The sequence below is a fragment of the Cornus florida genome, unplaced genomic scaffold, assembly GCF_030987335.1.
Source record: "Cornus florida cultivar Cherokee Brave unplaced genomic scaffold, ASM3098733v1 CherokeeBrave_3.0.0_Hap2_Chr03, whole genome shotgun sequence".
In the NCBI taxonomy this organism is placed as follows: domain Eukaryota; kingdom Viridiplantae; phylum Streptophyta; class Magnoliopsida; order Cornales; family Cornaceae; genus Cornus; species Cornus florida.
This window is the reverse complement of record NW_026775573.1, coordinates 28,167,601-28,179,983: the sequence shown is the minus strand read 5'-3', so window position 1 is coordinate 28,179,983 and position 12,383 is coordinate 28,167,601. Positions and strand designations below refer to the sequence as shown.

At 32.9% G+C, this 12,383-nt stretch overlaps 1 protein-coding gene across 1 annotated transcript; it reads right to left on the bottom strand.

Moving 5' to 3' along the window:
* Positions 1-639: 639 nt before the first annotated feature.
* On the bottom strand, positions 640-6,932 carry LOC132300085 (ADP-ribosylation factor-like protein 8b). Its single transcript, XM_059797018.1, has 6 exons — positions 6,708-6,932; positions 3,817-3,898; positions 3,682-3,714; positions 3,426-3,547; positions 1,472-1,633; positions 640-1,053 (listed from the first exon to the last, which is right to left on the bottom strand). The coding sequence occupies exons 1-6, from the start codon at positions 6,743-6,745 to the stop codon at positions 936-938; spliced, it is 555 nt and encodes a 184-aa protein (XP_059653001.1). The 5' UTR covers positions 6,746-6,932; the 3' UTR covers positions 640-935.
* Between the last annotated feature and the right edge of the window lie 5,451 nt (positions 6,933-12,383).

Genomic DNA, 12,383 nt, shown 5'->3' with positions numbered 1-12,383 from the left:
TAATATGGAACAAGAACTTAATTTTATCATAATATGTTAATTATCATATGCATTTTTTAGATGAGAGTGACAACATTCTAACTTTTATGTTACAACCTTTAAATTTGAAATTGAAAAAATAAATAGTTAAAATTTGAACTAAATATCTTTCAATAATGGTATCAACTTTATAAGCCTCTATGTACTTAATTCGTCGATGGTCTCATTATCTTGAAAAGTTTGAACTTGTTAATGCTGGGTTGTTAAACAGCCTAATTTATACAGTATATTTTTTTTCTTAATTAAAATACAGATCATTTAAAAAAAAAAAAATTAAGTAGTAATTCCAACTCTTGGCAGAATTGTAAGTTTGCAACCGAGTTTGAAACCCAAGCTTAAGCAAGGTTTCAGTTTCAGATCACTAGACTTTCGCAGAGTTCATTATACAACCAACCATTCAATAGCAGTTTCCAACTCCAGCACACAACATGGAATATCATTTTCGAGATATGAATGTGTCAGGAGTGACCTAATTGGTAGAGCACCCAAATCCCTGAGCGGGTGTGCCCGTATTCAAGTCTCCCTCCCCCTCACTCTAGTTTGCCCAAAAAAAAAATTAAAAAATAAAAAATAAAAATGAAGAAGAAAAATATATGAATGTGTCATAAGCAACATTATAAATTATGTACTTTCGAAAAAAAAAAAATAATTATAAATCATGTCAGTAAACATTTCCTTAACATAGAAACACCACATTCATGCACCAGTAAGAATACTATCAGTGTATGAATTTCAAATCACGTCCCGGTTCCAACAGGGGGAGGGGGGCCAACAAAAGCAAAAGCAAAAGAAGGAAGAAGAAATATGGTCAGATATTAAGAACCCCGCCAGCCCAATAATCAAGCCTTACAAAATCCGGGAAAAAGCAATATGCAAAAATTGAAGGAAATGGTGACTTAGTTTTTGGCTTTCGAATGCTTTACAAGCCAATCAATAACTGTATCAATGTTGGTAGAGTTCTTGCATGAGATCATGAAGCAACAGACTTCCCGCTCTGTAATAGACTTGAGGTCCCTGCACAAAGTAACAAAATTCTTATCTTAGGACCGATTATTTTCCATATATATAATATTCCGCAAACCAGAAAAATGGGGCGGGACAAGGGTCATTGTATCAGCTCTCTCTACTTAGGTTAAAAACAAGAAATTGAATATTTACAGCAAATCAATCACCCAGGGGGCAGGCAATGTAATGAACCGGCATTCCTGTGATTTTGTGAAGTTTCAAAAAGAAAAACGCGTAGTTCTCTTAATCTCTACTTCATGGTGCAAAACTGTTCTAAACAAACATTACACCATTGACAAAGCAAGCATTTGTTCGGCCACAAATTTTTCTTTAACATGAAGGCACAATCTAACATGACACCCCACACAGCAACACCTTCCAATCACAATGCAAATCACAGTGGGGAAATGAAGTTATCTATACTTACATTTGATCAGTTAGAGCTTGTTTAGTTAATGCTTCAGATTTGTCGACCTTGTTACCTAGTACCAGCAAAGGAATACCATTCAATGACGGTTTACTCAATAGGTCATGCAGTTCACTTCTCGAGACAGGCAAGTTATCTGGATCAGCAGCATCCACTACATAACTGCATCAGAGAAGAAAAAGAAAAGATGGCACATTGATTAGGAAAGACATCTCACTAGTAAACTTCAAATGCCCGTGGCAAAGGGGAATCATGACTGATTTGCCATACATTGTTGAATAATCAACTATGAAATTCGAAGTGTGCACAGAACAACAATGATAAAGAAAGGCACGTAGACCTCATAGACCTGGTGTAGCAACTAAAATCAATTAATTTTAGTCTTCCACAACCTGCTGCAGCTATATGATGATTCAAATTTAAAAAGTGAAAGGCAGTGTGAATGCACTAAAATAAAAGTTTATGTTTAACGGTAACGCCATATTTTTAGTAAAACTAGCGTTTTATTTCTCTGTCTAATTATTTATCACTTGTTTATTTGTTTTTGGCTCAATTAGAGCTTGTTTGAAATGAACTCTCATCCGAATTTGCAAATCAACTCTTTGTGAAATTTAATAGTCAGATTGTCTATCAGATTTAACTTTCCAGAGCTTGTAATAGTTTCTACCAACTTGATATTAATTAATGAAAGGATATGGTTCAATATACTAGATGCGAGAATATGCAAATAGGAAATTACTTTTATTTAAATGTCCTTAGCTCAAATCTAGATATACTAATAAACTCAATCCTGAATAAATAGAGCATTGAAATTGAAGAGGAACAAGGAAAATTTGTGCAAGATAATTCATTTCTTGGCCTCCTTTTTGGAGAATATGTCACCAAGAGTTTGACAATGTTCCGTAGGTAAAGAAGCATGCATTGTGCTCTAATGTGCTTCGTACATACCTATAAGAAGACAAAGTATTTTTGTTTGCCACAAAGTATTTTCTGTCTGCATCGGTTGGAAAAATGCTTTTAAAATTAGAATGTTTATGAGATTTCTTGCTTTGCTAGTTGAATGCTCTGATTTGTACTGCCTTGTATAATTTCTGTTATTTTTATTTTTATTTATTCTGATTGTATCTCCACCCTTTTTCGGGTGCAGTCAGAGACTCTCGTAAGTACATATATTATATACAGTATCTTCCACCCTTTCCACAACTACTAATATAATTAGATTCCCTATTTAACTATCCAATCTCATTCAAGACTCAGTCAGCAGACACTACACTGGTTATTTTGATTGCCCTTGTCTTGACATGGGCTTCCTAGTTATTGGGATAATCATGAAAGACCATCTTAAAATATCAGCTCTCATATTTAAATTCGATTAGTTCAGAAGACATTAGTAAGGTAGAAATTGAAAGTTTATTAGGAAACTCAGGGAGGGCGCCTGCAACAAAACGATTCATGTGATTCTTCAAAGTGATTCCTTTTCTATTGTTAGCTGTCAAGTTCTGATATGATCCTCACCTTGAAAAAAATATATAGATGATCCTCAGAAAACTCTCATTTTCTGCAATAGATTTCTTACCAAGACTCTTCATTATGAGTCTTTTGTACTGTTGCAAGACCAGCTATGCAGAAGCAAATTTTGTTAATCGGAAGACGGAGCCTATACCTTCAAAGACTTAAAGTGACAATCCAGTGCACCATGATCCTTTCTTTTCCTACTTCTGTCTGTCTGGCTTCCATTAGTTATTATTGCTTGATTTGGAATTTACAATTTTCATAATTTTCACTTGTTTGTTCCTGAATTTTCCTTTTTGCTTCTTATTATGTTAATCTAATTATAGCTTCAAAGAAAGAAAGGGCAGGCACAGCATTAGGCAAATTTAAAATTTCATGATCATCTTATAGTTTTGAGAATTACTAAATTGTATGCAAGGGGAAAATAGCAAAGTAGTCATACACGATGGCTGAAACTGCACGGCAATATCTCTCCCACATACTACGAAACCGGGGTTGACCGCCAAGATCCCATAACTTTATTGTCACACTCCCTCTAGTAACCTTCCTCATATTAAATCCAACCTGTGACCAAGAGATATGTATTGGTTGAATGACAAAAAATTAAAACGATTCATTACCAGTTACAGAATCTAATGCAAAATGGTAGCTTATGGTAATGTTCGAGCAAAACTAAATAGAATAAAACGTTTACATACCGTGGGGATCATATCTTCACTATATCCACCAGTCTTGGAAAGTGCAGCAACAATATCACAGTATTAGCATCAAACATGATAAAAACAAATAATAATGATAATAATATCTCAAATCTCCCATGAGTATTGACTTACTGCAATAACATTCAAGAGTGATGTTTTCCCTGCATTCTGAAGGCCTATCAAAGATAATTCCATTTCTTGCTTGAAAAAAAGGCTGCAATCAACAAAAGATATTATTCCAAAAGTAAATTAATATAATTAACTTGACAACCCACTCAATGAGTCAACATAAAACTGAGAAACTAACAGCGAAAAACAGTTCACCATATGAGTGAACTCCGAGGTAGGTACAATGGAGAGACATGTTTATAACAAAAAATTCATTTTGTAGCCAACCTAACCATGTGCATGTTACTGGACACTCATACTGGACTATATAATTCAACAATTCACCAACAGTCCACAGAAACAAAATAACAGACTAAAATCAAATGCTTATTTGAAGATCGTTTCCTAGGTGTGCAATAAATTATTTGAACCCAATCTTTGAGTGCCAAGAAAACTAACCCTTGTATGTCACAGGGTGACAACAGAAGAAATTGAAAACATAACAAATAGAGATATGCCAAAATTCTGATAACATGGCGTGGGTGCCCCAAAAAAATTACGTACTGATTCAGCACTAGTGTCATCATTTATCGAAGAACATAATCAACACTAACGTATTAACAAGAAGATCAATACAATTATACTATTGCATAAACTATTAGTTGCTCTTCCCCTCGCAGGATTTACCAATTCATGAGCATAATTTCAGTTGTTCCAGTCTATAAAACAAACTCTCCCATTAACAATCCCGGCACTGTGTTTCCAACATCACCTCCATATTGTGTTGAGTGTTACCACTGCCATTCCCAACTGCCGCTGGTACTACAGTCCTGCTCAGCAACACCACCACTACTGTTGTCCCATCATCACTGCCACTTCAATGTCAGTCACAGCAATAAATTGTTTCACATAAACAATACCATCTCAACTGCTACTCAGGAGTTGTTGCATCAAATGCACCCATTACAGACCAGCCCACAACCCTACTGGTATCACTTATCTCGACCACTGTCACCGGCGAAATTTCAACATTAGTGTCACCACCACATCCCTGCCTTTCCTCCATAAAAGCTACTACACTTTATTACTCCCATCATCCTGCTTTGTCAGTTGTCACTAGTATATTGAAATAATTGCTGCTAAACTTATCATTGGGAAAACCTATGATTCTCGATTTTATCCCATACATTTTAATCCGATTTCCAATCAACACTCCCTGGTCAATGACAATCTTTCAAAGACATTAGGATCAGCAAGATCTTACATTCGGGATATGACTCCTGCGGTCAAGAGTCATAATTTTCCTGTTCAAATTTTCTTCTAGTTGGGTCAAATAGAATTAAGACGATGCCTATCTACCACAACCTTAAGCACATTACACAACTTCCACCTTCAAGCAATTATAACTGCTAACACATCTACCTTCAATAGAATAAATAGACTGCAAAATCTAAAATAAATTTTTTTTAAAAAAATCTGCATTCTTGTAAATGACTTTGTTCACTAAAGAAATAGTATTCAGAGAATTTTAATCTCTACTGATGAAATTCCACTTATAAATTACTTTGTTCACTAAAGAAATAGTATTTAGAGCATTTTAATCTCTACTGATGAAACTCCATTCATTATAAAGACACAATCTCCAAACTGCATTTCGCATTTACCTTCTAAAATAAAAAGGGAAATGTCAAGATTCAGAACTAATAGTCTTCTTTATAAAAACAATATCATATTCTTAATATTTTCTCTGTTGTAATACATGAAAAGATAACTTAATTTTTTTTTTTTTTTTTGATGACCCAGAACTCCCTGAAACAAGGCCCCTTAGATCTCAATTTTCTATTTTTTAAAAAATTTCCATAGCAACCGCAAAGGTGGGACTCACTTAGTGATGGTCGGAAAATTTTCTCCACTTTTGATATTTTAAAATCTCTAAGAATTTTAGACACACGTATATCCATTTTACATAGTATCTTCCCATCTCATAGATTGCTATGATCCCTAATCTGATCCTCCGTACATCTTACCAATCATATATGAATCTCGATTCTGCCAATCTTTAACAAAACTAGAAATTGATCATACGTTAACATAAAACTAGCCAACTGAAACAAAGGTAAGAACTTGGTAAACTAACCACCTACTAATGCATGAGCTTGCAAGCATAGTTGGTCCAACTAAGTGAGGCAAACACAATGGCAAGTTGATAATGTGGCCATATCCTATAAATCAGTCAACTTCTGTATGACTGTTTGTTGCAACTACGATCCGGTTTCTTCAACCTTCAAGCCCTTTACTCAGAGAGTTAGCAAGCTACATTAGAGATAAAAAATATATTTAAAGGGGTGGATCTGGAGATGTTAGCCATAAGGCCAATGGTTATTATAACACTGTCCAATCCTGAAATAGCATCCCATCCATGTATTACTTAAACCAAGGAACAAATTGAGTCAACCATCACAGCACCAAAATACAATCCTAACCTCTGCCTATATATATGATAAAGTCAGAATCTAAACACCTCAAATCAATGATTTTATTCAACAAAATTGTCAAATACATATAAAATATATAAAGGGTCTACAACTAAAGACCAAATTGAGTCAACTATCACAGTACCAAAACCACAGTCATAACCTCTACCTATATATATATATATATATATTTATTTATTTATTACATAGAATAAATTCAGAGTCTAAACACCTCAAATCAAAGACTTTATTCAACAAATTGTCAGAACAAAGACAAAAGAATAGAAAATTCAGCAGTATCAACAAACCCATCAAGCCATGTGTTGGATTGAAGTCATTAAATATAGAGTGAGACTGAAAAATAAAAAATAAATTGAAATTACTGCCAATTGGAAATAGAAGGTTGAATCAACCAACATAACTCCGCAAAGATTGAATTACCTTCGTAGCCAATCAAGCAAAGCTTCCCATAACCCCATTGAATTGAATCCCTCAAACAAAATACATCCAGGGTTCCAAGTTGATGATCCTTGCGACTCTCTCTCTCTATATATATATATATACTTATATATGTGTGTATATGTGTGTGTGCGCGCTTTTCCGAATCACTGTTCAACTTCTGAAATCTTTCGTTAGAGAAGGAGTTCCACAATCATTCGAATCCAAAAGAAAAAAAGAAAAAGATCATTCGAATTGTGTAGAGTTCACGCGCCTTTTTGGAAAGTGTTGCAGGTGAGCCTATTGTCACGCCCTGCCAAGTCACACGCGAACACGCGCCAAGAAAAATATTTTATTAACCTCATTGTATTAATGACATGTATCATTAAAGTAAGATATTTGTTTTGATGTGATTTAATTCAATTAGTTAATGACACGAATTATTTTTTTTTAGGTACTACAAAATTTTAGAGTTATGCATAGGCTATTGTATTAGAAATATAGAGAAGATAAGATCTTCGCTGTAAATTATGATGCATTTAGAGATATGTTTAGATTGTTGCAGTATAGGATGCATTTGGAGTTAGGTGGATATGTTTAGATTGTTGTAGTATAAGTAAGATATGTTTAGATTGTTGTAATATAAGTAAGAGATGATCTTCATCGTGAATCCCAATTGTTTATTACAGAAGAATACCTAGCCTGTTTGGCTTTTTTTTTTCTTTTGATTTTATCTAATAATTTTTTTTTTTTTTTTTACCAAAAGTATTCATTCTATCAAATTGAGTACAGTACCATCTTTCACAATTTCGTATAATTTTAATATATTGTATTATGGGCTAATATTTTTATTTTTATTTATTTATTTATTATACAATGTAATATTTATAATTCGTTTATTATTATTTTTTATTCAAGTTTTGTTAAATAATTTAATAGAGAATTCATGACAACTATGTTGAAATCATCGACTTTGTAGCACCACTCCCACTCAAATCAAATCATGTAAATTTAACTCTATCACGAGTCTATGACATAAAGTGTTTTTTATACCATCTAAAATTTTTAGCGATTGACAAAAATAACTTTAATCAAATATAACATAAGAAAAAAAAATTGTGACACTTAAATATTTCAATAAACTTCTACAAACATTCAATCAGTTAATTTAGAATTTTATTTGATGCACGGTTTTTAAACGTGACATGCACTAAATTGAATGAATTTTTAAGTTAAAAAAACAAAAATTAAAAGTCTATTTCATGGTTCGGTAGGAATATAACTGCTAGAATTGGACTTCATTTAATTTTCGGCCTCACCTCACAATGAGTTAAAATTTCAGGACACAGCCTTTGTTTTATTTTCAAAGAGACCCCACACTGATTCATGACACACCACCTTTGCTAATGATGAGAGGAAGCATCCTCGAAACCTCACAAATTAACTTCTTCTATCTCCCTATATATATATATATATATATATATATATATAGATACATCTAACATGCAAAAATAGTACAGAAGTAAACTCCAAAACAACAATGTACGTACTCAAATCTCAGTCTCACTTCATACCTCGATCTGATTCCTCACTTGTTTTAAAAGTAAGTTCACGAAGTTTCATGTGTCTTTCCTTTTCTTATTTTTTCTCTCTCTAAATATATATATATATATATTATTATTATTCTGTTATGAAGTGAAGTGCTATAGAATTAGTTGTTGCAAAAATAAAGAGCTATGTTGCTGGTGATTCTTGATGGGCTGCGTCTGTGTGTATCAACTCTTTGGGAGCTGCAAGAAATGCGCTTTTCGGCCATTTTCGACAACGTTAGTTCCCTTGCATTGACGGTGATCATGGGCGCTGTGTCGTGTTATATAGCAGCAGCTAGAAGAAGATGAAGGCTTTAATTTGGCACCAGTCTTTGGTTCTGAGTTTGATGACCATTCGGGGTTTTTCTGTTTTTTTTTTTGAATGGTCAATGCAGAGTTGTATTACTACTACTACTAGTGTTTTTTTTTTTTTTCCAACAATAACTTTAGAAGAAAAATAAATAAATAAATAAATAAAATTAAAAAAATCCATTGACAGTATGCAACCATATGTAAATGGTATGTGATCGTTTGTTAAGGTCATTTTTGTTAATTAAGGGTTGTTTTAGACATTTTATTTTTGGCTAAAACAGAAACAGTGTTTTTTTTGTAAGAGTGTTTTGAAAAAAAATTAGAAGCACGTTTGTAAACGATATTTTGTTGTAGAAATGTCAGGCTCATATTATGCTACTGTTATGGTTTTGGACCATGAATAATTGTCAAAACAAGAAAAAATTACTTTTTGGTGTTTTGGTTTTGGGCACTTCACGAAGTATTTTAACACTGTGTAAAATAAAATAAAGCTACACCAAATATGCTTTTGTTATTAAAATCAACATTATAGCAATCCAAAAACATAAACAGTAGAAACAAAACACATGTCAAATAGAGCCGAAGCGTTAAGGGTTCAAAATGCATGTGAAACATATAAAAAGTTTTGTATATTATGAATCATAACATTTTTTGCCCCACCATTTATTTTTTGAGGAAATGTTTACTTTTTCTGGCTGTGATAAACATTTACAGTTGCTAGTATCATGAACACATACGTGACAAATATTTAACCGTGGTTAATTTTTTTTTTGAAACCTGCTATAGCATCATAATATTTAAATAGATAGATATGTACATGCAGGTGCTTCCACATTATGAAGACTGAATGGAGTTTTGAGAAATTTTTCTCTCTCGAAAAGTTCCAAAATCCTTCAAATGGGTACCTCCTAGACGATACGTGTGTATTTGGAGCGGAGGTTTTCGTTATCAAATTTGCAGGCAAAGATGAGCGACACAGTACTTACACTTGGATGGTTGATCATTTTTCAGCATTAAGTAACGAACTTTACTCTGGGGAGTTTAACATTGGAGGTCGACTGAGTTTATTTTTCCTTTACATGATTTTATATACAATGGTAGCTCCGGTCATGTTAATATTTGTGTTGAATCTGAAGCAAAAGTTAAAAGATCATTGCGTGATGTTAAACCATCACATTACATATTCAAGATAAGAGTCTTTCTCAACGCTTCTGGAAACCAAAACCGAAAAATATGAAACAGATGATTTTGGGGCTGGTGGCTATAAATGGTGCGTTTGAACTTTTTTATTTTTTCCTTACACAGTTCAATCTATCTATGTTCTCTATGTTTAGACTAAATTAATCATATCTATGTATTTTGGGATTTCAGGAAATTGTGTTTATACCCAAATGGAAATAAGAAAAGAAATGGGGAAGGGTACATCTCTTTATACCTGGTAATATTGATACAGAAGACCTTAATTCATGTATTACAGCTTTTATTGAAATCAAATTGTTGAGCAGTCCCAATATTTATTAAATGTATGTGTTTCTGTAACACATGGGTGCTTAACTATGAGTGAATTTGAAATCGATATTTGTGTCACTTTGGGCTCTAAATTGTCAAATAAAAATTAAAATTTTTCTACTAATCTTATTTAAGTTATTGCATCAGTAAGTTAACCTTGATTTTTGACTTGGCACCTTGTCCATGTTCTGATTTAGCTTACCAATGGAATGCAACCAAATATATAATGAAAAATAAAAGTTGTGGAAGGAAGTACCATTGATGAGCAATGCATCTAGATCAAACAGAGTAAAGCTCGGTTTGTTCCAGTCAAGTTTGGACGTTGCCATTCCCCTACTTGAGAAGGCACCAATGGAGAACATCCTATTGATGTCACAAATTACAACAAATGCAGTGTTTTTAACAGACTTGATTGTAGCAGAGCGGCATAGCTGAAAGTAGATGATTTATGGATATATATATATAAATATTTATAATATAATATATGTATGAAATAAAGATTATCATTTTTATTATTTTATTCGATAGTCATAATAGGAATAGGATTAGGGTATTAATGTGTATAAATATACACATAAAATTTTAGGGTTAAAAGATTTTTCACGGAGAGAGAAGAAAAGAAGGGTTGACAAGGAAGAAGCTGGAAGAGAACGTCGAAATTGAAAAAGACAATCAAGACAATCAAGGCTTAAGGTGTCAGGTTCGTTTCGAAACCTTCAGGCGAGTTTTTCTCTATCTTTTTTCTTAGAACTCATAACAATTTCACATTGAGTATCAAAAGTTTAGGTTAATTATGGTTTCTGGAATTTCTGATATTTTTCTGGAATTTTTAGGTATTTTTTTGGAATTTATTAGATTTATTTTCTTATTATTTGTTTGGAAATTATATATACATATATATACTGTTTATATATATATATATATATATATATATATATATATATATATATATATATATCTATATATACACCGGCGTCTGTGGAATTGTCGCATCAATAGGAATACAATCCAGTTTGGCGTGATGTATTGTGTTACCATGCACACGCAGATCTTGGCCCTTGGATAGTTCTGATGAGGATGGATGATTCTGTGTGGTACTGCACATTGGATTTTGGTGCGCATGGTCATCTGGACCATAGAAGTGGTCTGGTCAACAAGGAAGTCATCTGGTGTAGCGCAGACCATGGAGAGTGGTGCACACTCAGATCTGGACCGTTGACTTTTTCTGGTCAACATTGAAATGATCCGGTGCAGTCGCGCTTACAATAGCGATTGAGCTCAGCCTATTATTTTGTCTGTTTTGTTACCCGAAATTTAAACAGTCATCGTAAATCGAAATTGGGTCATTCTTAAGCTCAAATTTAAGGATTTTTCGTCCTCTTTCCAATAATACCAATTTCATTCTCATATTCCCATCTATTAGGAGATATTTATATTTTAGTGAAGCGGTGTCGGAAAATTATTTTCAATAATTAAATATTCCATAATTAAATCTTTCTAAAAATTACTCAGATTCCACGTAACCACAATATATAGCACATACTAATATGCAACATAAGAAGGTTTAGGTAGGAAACTTTGAAAAAATAAAACAAGTGAATGAATGTGTTGAGAGAGTACTTTCATTTTTTTTCAATGTGGCTTTTAGTATTCCAAATGAATTTTTAGTGTTCCCAAAGTTATCGGTGAATCTTCTGGATAGATTTACCTGCATATATAAATATGGAATTCTTTTTTTCTTAGCATCCAAGACTTACAGAAGTCATCAGCAACTTCATTTGAGATTCAGCAAAAGAAATTTGTACCATGGCTGACGCAATTGGTAGGTTAATTTTTATTTTTCTTAACCGTTAACATGATTTTATACACAATGAGTTTTGTTATTTTAAATATTTTCTTATCATCAATATGTTGCAGAAGTTAGAAGAACGTTGCGTGATGTTCAACTATCGCATTACATATTCAAGATAGTTGCTTTCTCTTTGCTTCTGGAAACAAAGGCTGAAAATTTTGAATCCGATGTTTTGAAGCTGGTGGCTATAAATGGTGTGTTTTTGGAATTTTTTTTTTCCTTCCATACTCTATAGCTTATCCATGTTGGCTACATCAAAATTAAATTAATCGCATCTATGTATTTTTTGGGTATTTAGGAAATTGCGTTTCTATCCAAATGGGAATAAGAAAAGAAATGGAAAAGATCACATCTCACTATACCTAGCAAAATCTGATTTAGATAATTTGCCTTGCGGTTGGGAGGTCAATGTGATCT